The 21,664-nt window shown below is 39.8% G+C and overlaps 1 protein-coding gene across 2 annotated transcripts in view, besides 1 other annotated feature; it reads right to left on the bottom strand.

The window, feature by feature from the left end:
• Positions 1-3,188: 3,188 nt before the first annotated feature.
• beat-IIIc (beaten path IIIc) overlaps positions 3,189-21,664 on the bottom strand; it is a 73,098-nt gene continuing 54,622 nt past the window's right edge. The window contains exons 3-7 of one of the 2 annotated variants that reach the window (NM_135986.3): positions 12,427-12,638; positions 9,077-9,212; positions 6,386-6,651; positions 5,849-5,984; positions 3,189-5,782 (exon numbers count right to left, since the gene is read on the bottom strand). In NM_135986.3, the coding sequence (NP_609830.2) occupies positions 5,502-5,782; positions 5,849-5,984; positions 6,386-6,651; positions 9,077-9,212; positions 12,427-12,638 (1,031 nt within the window). In that variant the 3' untranslated portion in view covers positions 3,189-5,501. Of the gene's footprint in view, positions 5,985-6,385; positions 6,652-9,076; positions 9,213-12,426; positions 12,639-21,664 lie in introns of both variants that reach the window. The other variant, NM_165209.2, reaches the window with a different exon arrangement.
• Positions 14,769-16,174: a mobile genetic element.

Below are 21,664 nucleotides of genomic sequence, written 5' to 3' on the forward strand. Positions count from 1 at the left end.
TTATTTTAAGCGAGAGTAAATCGCAAAGAAAGGATTCAGTGTGGGTTGAGGTCGTAAAAAATCAAATATCGGCAAAGTCTTAGGATGGCGTCAACCATTTGCGGTTAGATAAGCAAAGGCTGGCAACTTTTCCTTTGTTTAGATATATGAAAATTGCCAAAACACATCGCTCCACCTCTTCTCCGGTTGGCCATAAAAATTCCAGGTAACGAAATGTATCCTGATTAAATCAGCGCATGTGCGGGTCTTCTGTTTTAAGGTTCGATTTTGAGAGTTGGGTCCGGCTGCAAATCTTTGGAAGCCAATAAAAATGGCCAACATAATGAGCCAAGCAAGTGCCAAGTCGATAAAATGTAAATTGGAAGAACTGATTTTATGGGCGGCATGATTTTTTGGGTTACGCATGCAGATTTTTTTTTTTTTTGGAAGGGTATGGAATAAGTGTTAAAGACTTTAAAGCCTGTAATTGCTATCGGATGCTCAGGTTGTTAAAATAGCTAGATCCCAAATAATCACCGATTTTAGTCACTTGAAGTATTATTAAATTGTTGACCATATTAAAGACGCAATGCCATGCAGAAATATCAATACTTTTCTGCTGTTTCCTGAATTTGCTGGAATTTTCACCAACACGTAACTGCAATGACACGAAATCATTTCCATTTGCCCGGACAAAACGGCTTTTAATGGCACGAACCGGGGAACATCTAAGGTCTACTGCCGCCTGTATGCCAGAAGTGTAGAAATGCTGGCCAGAATCTATATAATTTACGGCCCCGGCAATCCCGAATGATGTGCCAGAAATTGCAGGCAGCACAACGGACTGGCCAAAACAGCAACTGACGGAAAGGCAGCAATTTTTTATTTATTTTTATGAGTAATTTGTTCGTTGCCACGCATTTTTATGGCAATGCAGGAAATATGATTGTAGCCAATGCCGTTCCGTCTATGGCTTTATTGTGTTTTTCGCATTTCAGGAGCGGATTTCTATTGTGGAAGTTTTTCGATACAAGCTGTACGCTACCAAATGGCAAAAGGAATATTTATTGTGTAAAGAGCACAATAATAATAATTTGTATATATTTTTTTCCACAAAGTTTTCAGCAAATCTGTTAGTGTCAGTTTAAGGCCACAAGTGTTGACTTTTAAAATTCCTGGCCATACTTTACTGCCCCCTGGCGCACCTGAAAGATGCGTAAAGGCCAAGAGCCAAGGTGTGTGGGGCGACGCAAGAGATGAAAACAGAGTAAACAAAAGGCAATTACGCAACAGTGGCAAGGACAATGACGATGCCAACCCATGCTAGAGAGGACAGATAAGCTGCACCAGCAACGCAAATACCAAGGACAACAAAACCAGGGACAGCCACACCAATGGACAGCTGTTGAAGTGGCACGTAATCTGGCAATGGGGCGTGGCCAATGGACAGTGGCAGACACTTTTATTGCAAATCATTTCAAAAGCTGCAAATGCTAACAACACTACAAGACGACAACTCCGAATGGCAACAAATAATGGCAGCCGGCAACATGACATTGTGTGATGATTGTGGCCCCCCATTTTACCCTCAGTTTCCTCGAGCTGCATGGAAAGCGATTCAAGGTGCAATCATCCTGTCTGTCTGCCACTGACAATTCAAGTCGATAGGGTAATGGATAAACCATTTCGAGATCTTTGGTATGGATTGAAAATGATTTAATGGGTTTTTCGCACTGATTGGATTGGTTTGATTTCAGAGAGGTCACATTAGCGCTTAAACTAAAACAACAAAAACAATAAAAAAAAAGAGGCAAATTTGTATCTTATATTTCCAATACATTTTTTTCCTAACTGGGGTAAATCTTGTCAAAGGCCCCGTCTAGAAAATTTCTTCCCCAGCCAAATGTCTCTCAAGCTCACACCCCAAATGGCATATTCCTTCCAATTGAACGAGCCCAATTAAACTTTCGGGCATATCGGCATCAGTTTTTAACAGCTTTCCTCGCCCACTTGAGTAACTCTCCGCCCCCCATTTGAATGAGCAGCTTAACTTATCATTGTGTGTGTGTGTGTGGGGGGGGGGGGCGACAGGTGAGAGGAGGCAATCGAAAAGTTTACCTGTGCCGCAAATTGATGCCTTCTTATCTGTGCGAAATCAAACATGAAACTTTTAAGCCTCAGACAATTGGCCTTAATATGCCAGAAGTATCTTCCAGATAACTGGCGATGACATCAAGAACTACAGATTAAGTGGGTCTGGAATAATGGCTACCGAAATAGGGAATTAGCTTGGGTGTATTAGCATTTCCCGGAAAATCTTCATGCTGTTTTCATTAGATCGCAAATCTGATTTATGTGACATTTGATGGCAAATATACCAGGTGGGCACATTTGCGGCCATTTGTCGGCTAGCTAATAAATCTGCTCAGTCCTTTTATCCAGCATCGTACATCCGCAACACTTATAATTTGTTTGGCTTTGTCCTCGGTATTTATCAAATGTTCTTATTTCGTTGGCAGCTTATTAGTGAAGTCCGGCGAGGAAAAAGCTAAGGTGCGACTTACGGCTAAGTCCGTAGATATTTTCTACTTATTGTGCTGCTTCGTTCGTGCTGTGCTTTGGGTTTTTTTTTTTTGTTTGGGTTGGTACCGTTTTATGCGAAAGTTGTTTGAATAGGTTTCCGAAATTTAAGAAAAGGTATTTCTTATTTTCACGTGATTTTAAAGATTTCGTAGACAATTTTAGACAATCTTCTTAAATTAACACCTTGTTTAAACTATATACAAATACAAATACTACGCATTCCTGGGACTGTCTATTTTTTGGCATTTCTATTATTTTGGTAACTGCTCTTATTTTACTGCTAAATGTTTTGTGCCCTGTTCGCTCTTCCGGTCTCGATTACTTTTTTATTTGTCGTTGGAGGTTGTTGTCACGTTCGGCGAGAACATTTTCACGTATTTGAAATATTTTCTTAAAATTACCCAGTTTTCTTTGTGTTGCATCTAACCAAAATAAAAGGAAAAACTGAAAGTATCTTCCTACAATGCGATAGGGTAACTTGTCCTGGGTTTGCGAAATAATTGAAGCTGACTTAATTTGGAAGGACAAATTCCGTGTGAACTAAAAATACTAAGTGTGTGAACTTACTGATAGTATCCATTCTTAAATTATAGACAATTTAATGCGATTGAAAACAAAGATTATTTGTGATTTTGAAACAAATATGTTTTATTAATGAATTTCCACTCGTTTACTTCACAATTCTTCGTTCAGTTTTTGATCGCATGCGAGTAATTTCGCAAATTGAATGAGGCTTAAAGATATTTACAGAGACGTCTGCCCTTTGTCTGGCATTTAAATTCAGTTGAAGTTACTTTATGGCATTTGATTTGAGTTGAGTTGTAAATAATTCCTATTTGCTTACATGGCAGCTTTAAGGTTTGAATTGTTTACGGTTTCACATAGAGTTTATCGTATAGAGTTGAATGCATTTTGCTTTTTATTTTCTTGCCTTTTAATACATCTAAAAGTTGTTATTTAAATACACAAATAATTTACACTTACAATTACCACACATTTATTTTTTTTTTTTTGTGTTTCGAATTAACGTTAATGCAATTTATAGTTTTTTTTTTTAGTACTTTTGCATTGTTTTCATCTTTTTTATGCTTAGTAGTTTTCTTGTTAATTGCTATTAATGGCATCGATATTAAATAAGATTTAAAAATCAGTTACAGTTGACAACAATGCAGATTCTGTATATGTGTGTTTAATGTATACTATATCTATATTTTAATCCCCATTCGCACACACATTCACCAATGCAGGCCCCCACAATTGTACTCAATTACCATTTGAATGTTCGCTCATCGATATTTAAATGTGTAATTTATATATTTTTATCTTTTGTTTTTCGCTTATAATTAAAATTGGCTCTGGCTTTTGTTTTCTTTCGTTCCATGATTTTGTGTTGCTGCTGCTGACGTCTTAACTCTAATTTAGTTAGCTCGTAATCATATTTACACACAGAATTTATGGACATCAAAGGGCAAAAAAGTATGGATTCCATGGACAAATCGCCTTTATATTTACACAATAAAATCCAATACATTTCATTTCATTTCATTTGATTTCGTTTCATTTCACTTAATTTCACTTACGAATTGAGTTCAACTATGTTTTTAAGGCTTCATCACAATCAGTTTGCTATTGTTTAAATTTGCGTTCATTACTCATGCTCCTTTGACTCTTGCTATTGTTTTTAATATTTGGCTAACTAAACGGTTTACATTTCCTCTGGATGATGGCTAAGTCGAACCCGGAATGTTATTAGTTTTATTTTCAAAAAGGATCAAACACACACAGAAGCACGCACGCGTTTTAGTTAATACCCATTAAGACTTTGGCAATTCATATAAATGTACGATATGTTTTTGTTAGTTTTAAGACTTTTCCAACAGTCACCAAGTTGTAATTCCTAACTTTGATTAGTTTTTCTCTCTTTTCTTTAATTTTTTTGTTTAATTTAAAATTAAGTGCTTTTTGGTTTGTTTTTTTGTGATTCCTTATCGGTAGCATTCATTACGTTTATCTAATTACAATTTTACATTGTTTAATGCATGCTCAACGAACAACGAAATTTTATAGACAAATCATCTAATCAAAGAAGACATTTAGGTTGTTTCGGTTGAATTCGAGTGACAGTTATACACTGCGTAACGAAAGTATAGCGCGTTGAAATTATTTTATCATACACTAAACATACGGTCAGATATCAAAAATTTAATTTAATTGGTATATAAGTTTATATTAACAATTTATTTGTTTCCATATTATTCAGACATGCCAAATGAAGTTCACATACTTTCGTAACGCACTGTATACTTCACAAAATATTCACCATGTGTTTTGCTTAAAATTCCCCTTCATCATCGCTTAGCTAAAACAATCTTAACGATATTTTTCCTACATATTAATTTATGGTTACTCATATTTTTATATTCTGTTAAACTCGTATTTTGCCTTGACCAACTTTTATGGAAGGATTTTCCATTCACTTTTGCTCTGTTCCTTTCGTGTGATATTTAAATTCTGTTTTGTGTGTGAATGAGCTTAACCATTAATAACATACAATACAGATACATAAATATATATATTAAACATTAACTATTTACAGTTGGATTTTTCATTCGACACAGGCTTTAACATTCCTAAGAGAGTTAAAACATTAGCACGCTTTTTCATATACAATTTTTCTCATTCTCAGACAAGTAAATGTAATTTATTCTCTAGATAGGGTTTGTTTCAAATTAAATTCATGAAAGCTTTTGTTAACGGCATAAAGAAATTAGCTGCATTTCTTTCGTTTTGCTTGAATTACTTTTTTTTTTTTTTTTTTTGTTCATTTCCTGTTTTTGATTCTCAGTGAGTTTCTTTATTTTCTATGCAAAGCGAAGACGGAAAAATCGGTGAAAAGTGTGTGTTGTGGAGGGAAATAGCCGCCTTGTGGCTTAATGCAGCTACCGTGCAGTCAATGCAATTTTCTCCAGCTGCGTTGCGGATTTTCCGTGACTCGTCCTGCGATTTTCCTCCTTGCGGCCAGCCAGCAACTCTCTCGCCTGCTGAGTTTCTTTCGTTATCCCAATCCCTCCAGGCGCTGTCCGATCCATGGATATTTTATCTGTATCTATATCTCTCGTGATTCCCTGCGCCAGGGTTGCCATCACCATCACCGCCAGCGCCACCGGAAGGAGGACGAGTGGCGTGATTGGTGTGGAGGGCGCTGAAGCCGTGGAACTGGCTGCATTTGGTTGGACGAACAAGAGCGATAAGATTTTGGTCACAAATAATTCCCGGTAAGACGTACCTTGGACGGGATCGGCGCGTGAGTTGCTGGCGTAGACCGTTTCCCGGGACTCGAGCACCGGCGCCTTCTGCGGCCGGTCGCCCTCCACGGACTCCTCGTTGCACCTCCAGTACACGGTCGACAATTCGGCTATGCACTGCAAGATCCAACAGATTTGAGGTTAGCTAGCTGAGAGTACGAAACACTATCGAACTTGCGTAACTCCAAAACAGTCAAAATCAATCTAACGAACTTTTGGTTTTACCTTCGAACGGAAACTAATATTTAATGCACACGGGACATAAAAATAATATTTTTTGGTAGAAAAACCTTTTAAAAACTAAAATTAAAGTTTTAGTATTTCACTGTAATCAAGAAAATATATATATAAAAATAGAATAAATTATAATACGACTTTTTTAACTGTGCACATCGAAAATGTAATATCACCATTTGTAAGTTTACATAATCTACCCGAACCAAATTCTACATTGTTTTTGAGACTGTTTTGAGGCACAAGAGTCCGACAGTTGAGTTTAGTTAAGTTGTTCAACTCACCTTTAGTTTCATGTTGCCTTTGCGAAAGTGTTTCTGTTCCACCCGGAATTGAAGGCCCAGCACAGAAGTTTCTAGACCATCTCGTCCCGATACAATTGTGTCGTATTTGCGGAGTTTCTGCTGCTCAACTGGCTCTCCATTCACTTGCCAGGATAGTTTCACAGCAGGCTTGGAACGTCCTGCGGTGCAATTAACCCGAACATAGTCTCCGATTTGGTAACGCGGTCGTCCACCGCTGATTTTCGGTGATCCTTCGTCCGGAAGATCTAAAAATCGAATGGAAATATGAGAAAAACTTCAGTTTTATAGCTGCCAACGAAACGGAAATTTCATTTACGGCCGCAGACCTTTGGCGGTGACTGTGGCTAGCGAGAGATTGTAACTGAATTTTGCAATAAACCTAAGCCACCACAGAAACAACAAGGGAACAGGGACCGCTGCAAAGGGACAACAAACTCAACGGAGCGCAGCCGGAAATTCAATAAAAGTTCCAGCCGTTGATGCACTGACGGACTTTGGATAAAATTGCAAACGGGAAAACAAAAAGCCAAATGCAATGAAATCAAGGAAACCAATAAACACTGTCTAGCCAAAGTGTCAACACTCTGCAAAAGTGATGAAAAATAATTATGGGTACATTTCAAATTTACTGGATAGTAAAAATTTAATTATTTGTAAAACATACGGTTTAAATTCAAACAACATGAAGAAATAATTTGATGATTTTAGAAATATTATTATTACTTAATATTATTACTGAGACAGCACAGTTTCCCGCTACTTTTTATCACCGTACACCCAAAACAAATCAAAGTCTGACCGAGCAGTTAAAATGGCCCTAAAAAGATCCCTGAGAATCTCTATGGATCTCCGGGCTCTGCAAAACGGAAACGGAAATGGTTTCGACTTGTTGTTGTTTGCCAAAGGGGCCCCGAAAAAGGCATCTGTGGGCGAGTTCCTGAATGCCGTGGTGTGGCTGCCGATGGTGGGCGGTGAGTTGTGAGTTGTGAGCCGTGGCATATGCCCAGCCCGTTCTGCTGCCGAAGCTTTTAAAAACTTTGATTGAAAGCCAAACAGAGCCAGCCGGGATGGGACCGCAGTATGAGCAGAAGCAGCAACAAAACATCCGAAAGCCAGAAACAAAAGCACAACAAAAGCCCTCGTTTAGAACAAAGACAGAGTCCACGTTAAACAATAAAAGGGAGACAGCCATTGCAAAAAAAGGGGGTGGTGCGAGGGTGAGGGGGCGTGTTGACACGCCCACGCAAAAGTTTTATAATTGAACAAACGAAATGTCAACGCCAGTTCAAAGCGCTCCCCATTGCAAGTGTAGTGATGAGTGGGTGTAGTACACTGGCAAAAAATTGTACACACAAAATGAGAAGCCAACCTAAATTTAATGTTTACATCTATCAGAAAAGTTTGAAAGTTGATGCTCGCATTATCTTCTTAACAACTAATTAGGTAACCATCTACCGTTTCTGAGATATAATTTATTTATAGAATTTATTTATAGAATATATATGATGGTTTTTCATAGGAGTGTATTTCAAACATTGCCATTGCTGTTAATTAACTATAGTTTTATACATAGATGTGTCGCCGATATAACAATTCTTGGTAAACAAAGCAGTGAAAACTATTTTCTGTGCAAAATGTGGGTCGATGGATGATAATAACGCGCACCTTAAAGTTCCGGCTTCACTTGACGTTTTGTTTGCGCATTCAGTTTTGCGGCGGCGTCTTGATAACATTTTTGGCATTGCCCTGCAGGAATTTTGGCCAAGACAAGAGCCACAGGAGCCAGAGACAGACAACCTCCAAAATTGAGTTAAACCGTTAAGCTTTGGCAAGTTTTGCCCGGGGTGAAAGTGGGAGTCCGGATGAAGTTCAGTAAGCTTATTTGGCATTAGAAGCATGAAATCAAATGAAGCCTGTCAAATGCACTGCAAATGCTTTTGACTAAGTAAACACAATTCCGATTGAATAAAGCTGATTGGGCCAGGCTGCTGGAATCAGTTGGAGTTACCAATTTAGTTAGGGGGTAAGTAAATGAACGAGGCCAAGGCCAAGCTTAGGACATTTGGGTGACGATTAATGGGGTTAGTGTATTTACCTGATCAGATTCCTTGCTTAAAGGGAAACTTTTTGCAGGAATGCTGGGAAAAGTTTTAGCAATGTCCCATTTTAGTCCGTTTGCTCAGTTGAATTTTATTATTTAAATTTTACTTGTAATTTCTGAAAGCTTTTTAATTAGTCTTTTTCTTTCCCTGCACTAACCTTATAGTCATTTTTGCAGTTAATAAATTCTTCAAATTCACCTCGGTGCTTGAGTGTATATGTGTTCAATAGGTTGGGAGCACATAATATAAGATGTCTGAAAAAGTCAAGACGCCCCTCAGACCATGGGCTAAGAACCGAATTGTGCTCGTAAAGGGTTAATACTGTCATCCTGTGACAAGTTCCAAGAGTAAAAGTCAAAGTCAACGTCAGTTGGCCACCGACAGGACCCCGTTTCCCACTTTTAGCCACAGCATCTGGACCACCAGCAGTCAGCGCCAAATGGCCGCAATTTCTAATTAGAGTTATAAGTTTTCGCCCGACGCCCAGCTAGCCATATACATGTATATGTACTACACTACTCTGGGTGGAAAAGCAACTGGAGAATATATATATATATATGCTACTTACACGCAACAATCATGTCGCCGTGCTCGGTGACCGTTTGGAAGGAGGGTGCCTCACCAGAAACTTCGCACCGGAAGCGGCCCGCCGACTGCAGATTGACGTTGCGCAGCGTAACAATCGCGTCGCTCGAGTTGTGTAACTGCAATTAAAAACGAGAGCAGAAAATAACGGTCAGAAGTTGGGAAAATATCGGATGGGAAAGTAGTTTTTGGCAAATATCGTATGCTCTTTGCACTGCAATCTGCAGAATAGGTTAATATATATCGCCTAAAATGAAGACACAGGAAAACAAAACATTTCTTACTGCCTAAAACAATCAAATATAATTGTTTATATTATTTTTTATAAAAAAAACTTTGAAATACTTATAGATTTCACTATTTGTTTGTAAAAATAAATCTATTTAATAATTCTATAGGTAGAGTAGGGTATTAAGAATAGAGTATATGGGGAAAGACTTTGTTGAATCGAGAGAAATTGTTGAATGATGGGGACGCTGGTTAAAATTAATGTAACGAAAAGTGGGAAAAAGTTGCAGCTGCCCCGCACAAACCCCCCTTTCAGTGGAGCTCTGGGCGTTGTCATTGGCAGTTTCAATACCATCAGCCAGAGGCGTTGGTGAAGGGGGTTTGTCAAGAGTGAGGGGCTCCTGCAGCCACTTTGGACGTTAAATTAACGTAATTGCTTTTGAAAATTGCCGCAGCTTCGCTTGATTTCAAGCTGGCCCTCGTTTTCTTGCCCTTCTTGTTCCTTGTTTTTTCGTAAATGCCTTTTAAATGTCCGAGATGTCCAAGCCTCTCGTGCACCTTAAGAAATAGGGTTCCTCGAAGGGTCAGCGCTGAATGTCAGACCGAAAAAGGGTTAGGCAAATATTTCACTTGAACTTAAAGCCATTAAATCCGGGTCTAAATGTGAGCGAGGCTATGGGGGAGGGATAAGGAGATCAGCTGCGTGTTGTTTAACCCCAGGAAACCCCACATCACCCACACTTTGTTATCTGGCCAAGCAGAAAAGTGCACTTTGTTATCTTTTATTGCGCATTCTTTGCCGGCCCGACCCCTCCTCCATGTTGTTTTAACCTAATTTATAGTTTACCACACAAACACACGGATATGCCAGAGAGTTGAGCTCAGGTAAACTGCACGTCTAAGTCCTAAGTTGGCCGGAGTAACAGCCAACTATTGGCCAACTGCAATAAAACAAGCTAAAACAGCAGCAGAAGACCCCTTGCGCACACATATATCTCCCCGCCGCAGTCACTCAAATCGATTATGCTAAAACAATATCCAGCAAATGGAGCTGGAGCACACACAACCGCTTCAATTGGTTATCGCTAACTGGCATCTTCTGTGAGTCCCATCGTAGTCCCCCTCTTCTGCAACATCAAAAAGTTTACCGCCAAGCGGCGAAAAGAACAGCGCACAGTGGGGTGCGCTGGTAAATTGAGTGCTAGAAATACTGTGTCTATTAAGAGGTGATAAAGAAATTCGGAGTTCTCATTTAATTAGTAGTATAGAGCCTCAAAGTCCTTAAGCACATTTTAATTGAATTACTGCGTTTTAAAAAATAAGTATTTTTTAGCTATATTTTAACACGCTAAAAGGCACCCAAGAATTCCCATAAATGTCACTATTATCTCTGCTTCGATTCCACCATAATTTTCCCAAATTTGGATTGAAATCCAACCCAACTTCTTCGCCCTTTCATTCGTTTAGACCGCAATATTTCTCTAATCCACTGTAGTGCCGAACGGAAATCGTTTAGTGGTAATGTGTAGCGTGGATCGCAGAGTGTGGAATTTTCTGCGGCGAGGGCAACGCGCTTTATGGACACTCCGTCGACCACGCCCTCTACCGGCAGCAAACGCAAAAGCGCAACTTGAAATATTTATTGCACTTAACGAGCGACAGGGTCTGGACTGTGTGGTAAGGGGGGTGCATGCATGGGAAAGCAGATTTCACTTTTTCGGTGGCCAACTAGAGGAAAATGCGGGAAAATGTGAAATCCTATGGCAAGGAAAAGCGAGCGTGGCATGTCGAATGTAACCATCAACTGACTGCGATTGTCTGCTCACGTGCTTATCCGAAACTCGTTTCTCCACCCCTAGCACCCACTCATCCAATTTCACCCACAGCATACCCTGCTCTGCATTTCCAGGGGGCTTGGGGGGGCCTCTGTGGGTTAACGTCTAGTGCATTGTTACGTGCCAAAGTTTTAGTGGCTAAAATAATGGAGCAACGCCTGAAGAAGTGCCCTACACTCATTCTATTTTTGCGGTCGATTAAACAGTTCGATCTGCGAATGTTTTATCTAACTTGGCATATGTTTGACAAGCTATCTGTATCTGCTTCCAGAGCTCTTAACTGGGCTTCAAGCGTTTCACGATGCTCAAGTGAAATAGAATTCGTAATGCCGTGGACGAAGAAAATTCAGGGCAAATTTGACTAAAACTTCGTTATATCTTGGGAATTGTATGTACCTAGGATATATGTTATATGTTTTTAGGTAGTTTGACAGCATAAAGTACAGAATACCACGCAGATAACTGAAGGCGAAGTTTTGGCATTGAAAAGTTTTTAAACTACTATCGTGTGTTATGTATAATAATCTTAAAGAACTGAACTTTAGGCGGTTTCTAAACATCGCTGTCATTTCAGTTTCGTGTTATTCACCAATTTCGGCTTATTTCAGAGCTATCTGCGCACGTTATGTAATTAGTTTAAAAGGTCTTTATTTCATTAATCCGTAAATACTTTTAAATTCTCTCATTTTCTATTTTCATTTCAAGACCAAGAACAGGCCCAGTTCCCTGCCTTACTATTCAAGCCGAAAACCAAGTGTAGAACTTCTTTTGTCCCTTAGTTCTTCTCCCAAAGTTTTTGCACTGGAGATATCGCATTGTCTAAAGAGACAAGGACTCCTATACTTTCCTTTCGCCAAATCACCTTTGCCACAGCACGAAACAATTTCCCAAACATTGCGGAAAAAATAGATGTGATGTACACAGGAAAAAAAAGAGGGAATAGGGTTAAAAAAATTGGATATAATGTGTTTTTTTAAGAATATTAAAATTGAGTGGTAAAGGAGAAAACGTAAATATAAAAAATGTTTAAGTGATGGCACGAGTTAATTAATTATTTCAAGTGTGTGTAACTAGACTTTCTGCGCATGTGAAGCTATAGAAAAAAAGAGAAAAGCTGGCTGCTGACTGCATTGTTCTTTCGGCAGCAACCACAAAAGTATGCAACGCTGTTTGTAATGTTTAGTTTTAGTACGACACCAACACCAACAGCATCAGAAACTTTGTTTAGTTCGTTTCCCCAGTAATAATAGGATATATACGGAGTACTCACATCGACGTTAACACCAGGCAGCAGGAACGTTTGGGCAGGCGGCATATCCCTCGGCACATAGCGGTAGAACTCGTTGCCATCCTTGTACCATTTCACGGAGTAGAGGGCCTCGCCATCCAGATCGTAAAGACACTCCAACTGCGCCGCGGTACCCTTAATCACGTACATCGGAATGCGAACCTCGGTCAGTCTCAGCCCAGCAACGCGGAAATCTGCGATAAAATAAATGAAAGGAAAGCAAACGAATTAAGGCGGAGTTAAAACAAAGATTGGCACGAGGTACCGGGTATATGGGAATGGGTGAGGTATACGTAGTGTATAAAATATCATTTGGCTTAATGCTTATCACAAACATATACTTTTTTACATTGCTAATTAATAATGATTTTTTGGGGCACATTCTTAATTAAATGTCTTCTGGAGTAGAGTAGAGTATATCTTCATGAAATTCTTGCTGATAGAGTACATCACATAACATCTTTCGGATTCGTTGAAAAAGTCAGTATAAGTAAACCTTTTAAATATGTTTTTTGCAGGTGCTTAAAAACTTTAATTGACGGTGGCATGCGAACGGAGGACGCCTGATTGATTTATGTAGCTGGAAATTTTTAATTAATTACCAAAGTTTATTTTCACTGGAGCCCGTGTCAACTGACCAGCAAAATGACCGATGGACGCACCCCAAACCCTTTGGTGCATAATGTATACTTTATATAATTTATAAAAAACATTTTACCCATTTTATCGGAAACTCTTCGTTCGTTTAATTTGTTAAAGTGCTTTGCAACAGAGTGGTTACGTGCTGTAAATTATATTATACATATTAATAAGTCAATGCGTTGACAGGAAATGATGTTTTGCTATGGCGACAGGATTGAGATTCATTCATTCATTTATAGTTGGGCAGACAGAAAACTTCTGTGGCGCACTGTGGTTTTGTCCACATCGCCCGACGACTTATGTATTTCGGGTCTTGTAGCATTTTATGGCAAACTTGTTTATTGTCAATATTGACAATGATACAAACTCAATCACTGTGGGTGGGGCAGAGATACACAGTGTTGGAATATATGGGATATATACACACTCACGCCCACCCACTCTCTTCGACGGGTCCCACATTATTACTACACCCGAGGCAGACTTTTGCAGCCCACAGTTTTCCTTGCCTTTTCTCCAATCGTTGCACATTACAAGTGTAATAAAATGTGAGAGGATATTATTGTCCACACAGGCAAGGGAAAGCCAAGACCTTCACTAGTCCATATCAATCTCAATGACAACATCTGTATCTATATCCTTATCTTTATCTATACTCATGGCTATGACTGGCAATTGTTGTCGCTCAGATGAGTTGCCTTGAGTTGAGTGCATCGTCATATATATATAGAATAGAAACACTTTTCGAGCTAAAATATGATGAGAGACACTTTGACAACAAGTTTTTCACTGATTTTCAATTAACTTATGGATGAGCTATTCAAACTGATGGAATTAGAAGAAGGAAGGAAGGCGAAATATCAATCTACAAATAGGATCTGTATAAAGCAAAGAATTGAAAGTGAAGATAAAAAGTCAAAAAGAGTCGGAAAAAACAGTGCAGAAATTATAATTCTAAATTATTTAACAAACTAATGGTTTTTTTTATTAAATTCAGAAAAGTTCAGCTGGGTTTTATAAATGTTTATATGATAGAGATAAGGTTCATTATAAAAGAATACATAAATTGCTTACATTAAAGAGGAAGAACAAACTTACCAACAGGATTGCCAATGAACATAAATGGCGAACCTGCCAGGATATTCAAAGTCGAGTATGTACGGCAATATAAATGTGTACTTGTAACCATGGAAATACAAACACCCACAGGTGAGAGAATACAGAGTACTTAAAGCAGCCACTTGCAGCAAGTACTTTGCCACAATTTGCAGGAAAAGTTGCAACAAATGACATTCTGCTTTGGAGAGAAAGAGTGGCAAGACGAAGGAGAAAAGGGATGTAGGGGCCAAAGGACATTAATGAGACTGCACGGGTGAAGTTTTTGGTAGAGATTCTCTCCGCAAGCACCATGTCCTCTATGAGAAATAAACTCCTTTGCTGGCCAGCATCCAAAACAAAGAAAAATGCGCATGAGGAAAAGGTAAAATAAATACAGAAGCGCAGAATAAACAGAAAAACTTTTTATTTGATTTTCCAGGGAATTTAGGTTACAAGCTCCCCATCTTCGTGCTCTGCTCTCATTAATTCTGCTTAAGAGTCGAACACCAAATGGAACTGTGACGCAAAAGCAGTGGCATTGCCAAAAAATGTACTACAGTCATGTCCCTAGAAAGTATTAGTACCAGAGAACTGCAGCCCGCCACTCGCACTCTACGTCCACCCGATAAACACTCGGTACTCTAGGCACCCCGTTTTTTTTGACACCCTACTTGCGGCAACACAAAATACTCGAGTGTTTTACCGACGTTGTGTTTTTGTTACGAGTAAAAAAACCACCCGAGGCCTGCTGCGCAAGAGCCGTATGGGTGAGTGGACGCACAGTCAACGATCGGCCGCAGGTCATTTTTTGTATGCGGGCTGCAGTTCTCTGGTCATTTTTTGTACGCCTAAAATTTGTATGGGTGGAAGCGTGACGGGTATAAGAAATGAAGGGTAAAAGGGAATACCCAAGAAAATTTTTGTGCTCATGTCTTTGCTCTTTGATGGACTCAATGGGTGCCTCCCATTTCAAACACATAAAGTAATTGCAATTAAAGACGGCATTTGTTGATTTTTACGTTTTTTAATGTCTCAATCTAAATAATAAAAACATAGTGGGCTTAAAAAGTATCTATTAAATATAAGGACTTAATGTTGTTGGATCAGGTAGTAAGTCATCGACGTCTACCTGTTCCCCATAGATAGCGCCGATTTGTAGGAAAAACTTCACCAAATTTTTAAATCCGGCTCCGGTTACTGCAGAAAACGGCCGACAATCTTGGACAACCCATTGGGTGCATTTTTCAATAGCTACTTTCTTGTCGTTTTCCGAAACAATTTTTAATTCCGTTGGTCGTCTTAATGTTAGACAACATTTATGGCGGGATAAATTGGAGGTGTTTTTGTGTAAAAATTTGAGCACTTTCTGGCATTGCCTGCAGAACAGCCATCCGTCCAGAACAGTTTCATCTTCCTTTAAAATGTCACATAAAATGCTCCAAATAACACTTTTTCCTTTATGTTTATTGGCAACTGAGTATGTTCCATTGTTAATTTTATTTTTAACGAAATCAGCCGCTTCTGCCATTATTGTGACCTTTTCCTTTGGCTTCCAAATAATACTGAATCCTAACAAGCTAGTAATTGCATCGTAAAAAACAAAAAAGGGGCAATTAACAGCCGAGACACTGGACCAAAGACACAAGAACTCAACAATCATTATGTATGGCGCCATTTGACTCGACTACCTACGAGACCACTCGAGTATTTTTGGAAACACCCGAGTATTTTTGGAAACACCCATGTGTTTAACGGTATACCCACAAGTGTTTTTCTCACTCATCCCTTTTTAGGCACTGTGTGAGCGGCACCCGCGACGCAAAACACCGTATTGATTCGGGTGCGCACACAACGGGGTGTCTTGTCTGCATGTTCAGATTTATACTGTGTGTTTGTAAGTACCCGCGATGTGCGTGGCGAGTAGCACCCGCACACAAAATTGTAGGGTGTGAGTCGAGTGGTAAAAAAGTGCCACCCTTGCAGTTCTCTGATTAGTACCACAAAGGGTGTATATTTAAATTTCTTAGGGTAACATTAATAATAAAGTTAATTTACTTAGGGTCTACCTTTAATTTGACATTAGTCCTAAAATATATGAACAATTCTGGTTTTTTATATTTTTTTTTAGATAAAATAAATAATCATTTGTTGGTAATTTTCTGAGTAGCTTTGAAATAAAATCCTATATTTTGAGTCGAGCGAAACTGATTGCTTCTTAACGATCAGAAATTCGAATGAGATTTTGGACAATATAAACTCATGTTAAATCGTAGTATATTTCGAGGTACTACTGTAACCATCAGAAGGCGCACCCGAACAGCTGAAGCATCAATAGAGGTAGCAGCAGTTTCAGCAAAAGTTTCGCTTTTGGGTAATTTTAGTAACTTTGTCATTTGGGCGCCTTGACACACTCACCAACCCACTTAATATACGCTAACACAGGCACACCCATACACACACTTCACGTGCAGAATGTCAACAGAGCACACAATAGCTGTTCTCGCATCCTTTGGTTCTTGCCGGAGTTGAAGTTCGGGTTTGAGTGAAATTAATATGCTCAGGCTGAGACCTTTGCCAAGTCAAAAATCAATTTCCCGTTCACTCACACTTTCAGAAAAATATCCAAGGCGCAAATAAAATTCTGCAAAATTTCTTCAATAATTCCTTAATAAATAGTGTAGCAAATATTTATTGAAATTTTCAAGTAATTTTGAATTTCACCTAAAATGCTAGATATATCATTTTTTGACTGTGCATTGGCTTGGGAAAAAGTGAATTTCGTTCACTTTTGCTGTTGCTGCCTTTTCTTCTGTCAACTTTTTCTGTGGGCGACAAAAGTTTCCTTTCATACTTCATTGGGGTTAAGTGATTAAATTTGCAAAGGACACAAAAATACCCAGAAATATTCGTATTCGCTGTAACTAAAGGAGGGAGCCAAAGCCAAATGGGGAATAGAAAGAAGAGTAAACTTTCTCACATATGACACGAGAATATATGCGGGATCTACCTCCTCTCATATGAATCCTTTCCAAATATTATAGTATGCCACGCGTGCATAGTTCCCAACAAGTCGAAACTTTTAATGGCAAATGGTTTCACACTGCGCGTTTAATGGTCCGTGGAGTAGGGTGAAACATCGATATTAACGTTCAAGTAAGTAAAAAGAAATAGAAATATATTAGTGAACACATTATTCAATGCCACTTTATTGTTAAACACCAAAGTAACCGTTCCTGCCCACTGTGGATGTTAATAGGCGACAAATCATGTTCGATTCCGTTTCGCCTGTGGGAATACTCTCCAAAATGTCCAAAGCTCATCTGTTGCTGCAGCGCCCCCTGGCGGTGCTTGTTTAAGCTGTCATCGGTGTCGTTGGTCCTGAATTTTTGCGTGATGGGCGGGGAGCTCCATGGCTTGGGGCAGGTCCCTGTATCCGTATCGTTACACTATTGCCGGACATCTTTAATCTTTGGCAAAAAGTTAGCATCGTTAGGGAGATGGCCTTTTTCTAAGGTCGAGCCCCTTTTTCCTCCTATTTGTCTGTTTTACCCTGTATTCCCTGGTCTTCTCTCTCCCTATCTCCTAGCCTGCAGGATACCCCTCTTTTTTTTGGGACCTCGGGGCCGGTTCAGGCTTAATATCCGCTGCCAACGCCATTGTTGTTGCTGCTCTTTGGTTTATTAGTAGTTCGTGCCAGGACACCAAGGATGCCAGGACGCCAGGATACCAGGGCAGTAGATGAACATGGCCGGCAGCCGAAGCTGTTTGCCTATGTAAATGTCTGCACATGACTCGGGACTGTGGACCATCCTCATCCGCATTCTCATCCTGCCAGCCAGGACAAACAATGGCAGTGCGTGTGCATGGTCCTGGCTCGACTCCTTCGGCTTGCACACTGTGGCCAGTGCCCGAGGTAGCAATATTTGCTTTCTCCGCTCTCATCATTTGCATATAATGGCTCTGTAAAAGTTCATAAGGATCTGGCCAGGATACGGCGTTCGGTGATGCGGGGCCATGCCTGCAATTCGATTGCGGAATTTAATAAAAACCCGTTGCAGGCCATGCATTCCCTGGGATTGAAAAATACTACATAGAAGCTCTGCCATAGCAGGAATATACATTTGGCCAGCATAATCTAAACTAACTGAGCCAAACTGAATTGAGAAAGTGTTGAAAGGAAACCATAGCCATTTTTACGGCACAAATATTTTGACCAGCTCAGATTCTGAATAAGCCAAGCTATCTGTTTCTGGCCCCTCTGGGATGGGCAAATATTCGCGATTCCCGTTTCGGCTGACTTTAATGTGCCTGAAGCCGAGGGGCGGCAACTGGCTTGGGGGCGTGCCAGGCAGCGCAACAATTACTTCAGCCCTCCCCAGGGCAACATCAAAAACAGGGTGGGGCTGGGGAAAAAAAACGGCTGAGCGGAAAATTGTATGGAAAATGGAAAGAAAACAAGGCGAAATGATGATTAGGGAAGGGGACTGGGCAACTGGACCCGGAAGTGGGTTTGGGACTCCGCAGGGCCTCGGTGCAAATGGAGGTTAAACTGGACCGTAACTGTAAGGTGCCCTCTCCACCAAATATTCAACCTGCCCCTCAGCTGCATAAATATTAAATTGCTGAGACAATAAGATAAGAATACGGCCTGGACTTGATTTGGGCCAGGGAATATAAGAAAAGGGGCGTGCCATTCTATATCTATAATTTCGCAGGAGGGATGGCTTTTAAATTTGTGTGCAATTTTGCTGGCATGCGATTTTTGCGGTTCATCGAAGGGAAAAGCTATAGAAGCACTAATTGGCTTTGGATTCTATTGATTTTTTAATTATAATTTAATTTTCGCTAGGACAAGCCGTTTCTTCAATTTTACACATTACACATTAATTTTCCGTTGTACAATTTCTTGCATTTCTATTATCATTATTATATTTTGCTTCTTCCAAAAAAATCCAATCTTATGTTTCCTATTTTTCTTATATTTTTTTGGTATGGGTAATCCCTTTCCCTATGATCATTTTCATGAGCATCATCCTCCGTGAATATCAATAAACCCAGAGCGTGGACCAGCTATATATTCGTGCCTTTGTCCATATTTATCGATAAACCATGATTTACGCTCATTATTTGCTTTAGCCACCGACACACAGACACTAAGGACGAGTCTATGTGCAATTGTGTCGGTGCTAAGCAATTTTCTCACACATCAATGCCAACAGCAACTGAATGAGTAGAAGCAACTGAATCAACAAGGGGTACAACAACTGAAACGGCCAACAGGGGCGTCATTTGAGTAACGCCATTATATTCATTAGCAGCACACACAATCACATTTCGGTACACTGCAAAAAATTGCTATTATAAGGGTGTGATATTTTTTAAGATTAAATAAACTATGTAACCATGAATTAGACAACAAGTAGGCATATGAAAAAAAAAACTTGTAATCCACCTGAGAGTAAGCAACAGTTTTTCTTTCTCTGCAGCCAGAGGCTCAGTAACCAAATTGTTGCTATTGTCATGCATTGCACATTTCTCTTTCTATATGCCATTTTAGCTTCCTTCCATTGAAGCGATTATACTTATACATATGTGTGGGTGAGCTGGTTTTTCTTTCCTTTGGCTGTGTTTATTTTGGGGTCTTTCCTCCCACCGCCATCACCGAATTTTCCATCTATCCTTCTCAGTTGCTGAAGTTTGTTTGCTCCACTGTGTTTTCTTTTTGTTGCTGCTGTTGTTGTGTTATTTTCGCTGACTGGCGTCAGTAATTTGCTCCTTATTGAGATGTTTGTTTATTTACCGAGCAATTTGTATTCATTGTGTGGCTCAAAGGGCGTGGGAAGGGGGGTCCAAGGGGCGCTGTATCAGCCAAGTTTACGATGTGCTTCTGTGTTGGCCTTGGTAAGTTATAGTTTCCGCAACTCATTTGGCCGCTTCAGTTGGTTGGAATTGATTTTTATGCCGCCATCAGCTGGTCGGCAGTCCGTTGGCGTTCTTTTGGCCAATTTAATTGTTTATTTTGGTGGTTTTCTCTTTGCGGAGAGAAAGATTAAGCCTGACCATTAGCTTAGCTGAGTTAATTTATTTGCAATTAGTGGGATTTTTTTCAGGCCCTCAAAGGATGAGCATTTGGTTTGGTGTGTTGCCTTTGAATCTGTTCCAGGGATTTATAAACAGTTACCTTAAACTCATGATAACCATCTTTTTATTTTGCCACCCCTGCGCTCCCTCTTAATTTATATACAAATGAGCTCTGGGGCTTAAGCTAAGCCAAAAGTTTTCACTTGAAATTGTCCAACAAAAATGGTTGCAACTCTATGTAATATGCAATTCGCATAATACAACACCCGAAACTTTTGCTGCACTTGAACTTTGGGCTGTGTGTGAGAGGGACAGCTACCGGGTGGCCGAAAGAGAGGCGTATACAGGTGTGGTACGAAAGGGGCAGAGTTGCACACGTCGCCTCTGGGCCGAAACTGAAACATTTTGCTAATGGAGCTTAAAATTTATGTAAGCTATTGTCGAGCTCTAGCCCGGCATGCCCCGATTGCAACTCCCTCTCGCCCATCGTCCATGTCATGCATGCATAAGTGCAGTGGAGCAGTGATGGGTTGATGTTCAAAGGGGGTCAGCAAAAACATATTGCATACTTTTGTGCATGCAAGCTGAAAATTAAAAGCGCTTACGTTGGCACAAAAAACAGGAGGGAAAAGCCAAGGAACAGGATGAAACCGAATAACGACAAACGAGAAGCAAATGAAACGAATATGCGTAGCCAATGCACAACCTACCCACCCCACCCTATTCACAACCCCTTGCCGGAAAATGAAGCTGTCTGGAAATGCGATTTCCCACTACCAACCGCTATTCTCCCTCATCAAGGAAACCGCAGTGACTGCGAAAAAAGGAATTTATAATTCGCGGTTATTAATGACGAGCTCCAAGTCGAGCCACAGGGAATTACAGTCATCACTCGCTAACTGAATCGAATTAAAAAAATTGCTGTCTTGCGTTATGTGTTAATTCGAATAACATATTGGTAACAAATCTATATTAAATTGTGTAACTGTGTTTTATTTAGCGAATAAATAACTAAAATTAATTTTAATTCGTTTTAGAAATCACATAATTTTGAAATTACAAAGATGTAATTTATTTTTGTGAAAACTCTTCTACGGTTTTAGGATTATATCCGTTATAATGAGGCTATGCAGCAATCTAGAAAGGAAAACTGAGAAGGGTGAAACAGACTTATAACAGCTTTTGACTTTTGTCTGCTTCTCTGGCATTTTTTGTTTTTCTTACGACTTTTGGCACGAACTGCAGCTGCTGATGCTGATGATACTGATGCTGATGACGATGCTGACGATAATGTCCCCGATTTGCCACATGAATACAAATACAACAAAGGAGCCGTGGAGACACTGAGCTCACCCCAGTTCTCTATAGGGACAGGAATAATTTAGTGCTTTGGTGGATA

The sequence above is a fragment of the Drosophila melanogaster genome, chromosome 2L, assembly GCF_000001215.4.
Source record: "Drosophila melanogaster chromosome 2L".
NCBI lineage: Eukaryota > Metazoa > Arthropoda > Insecta > Diptera > Drosophilidae > Drosophila > Drosophila melanogaster.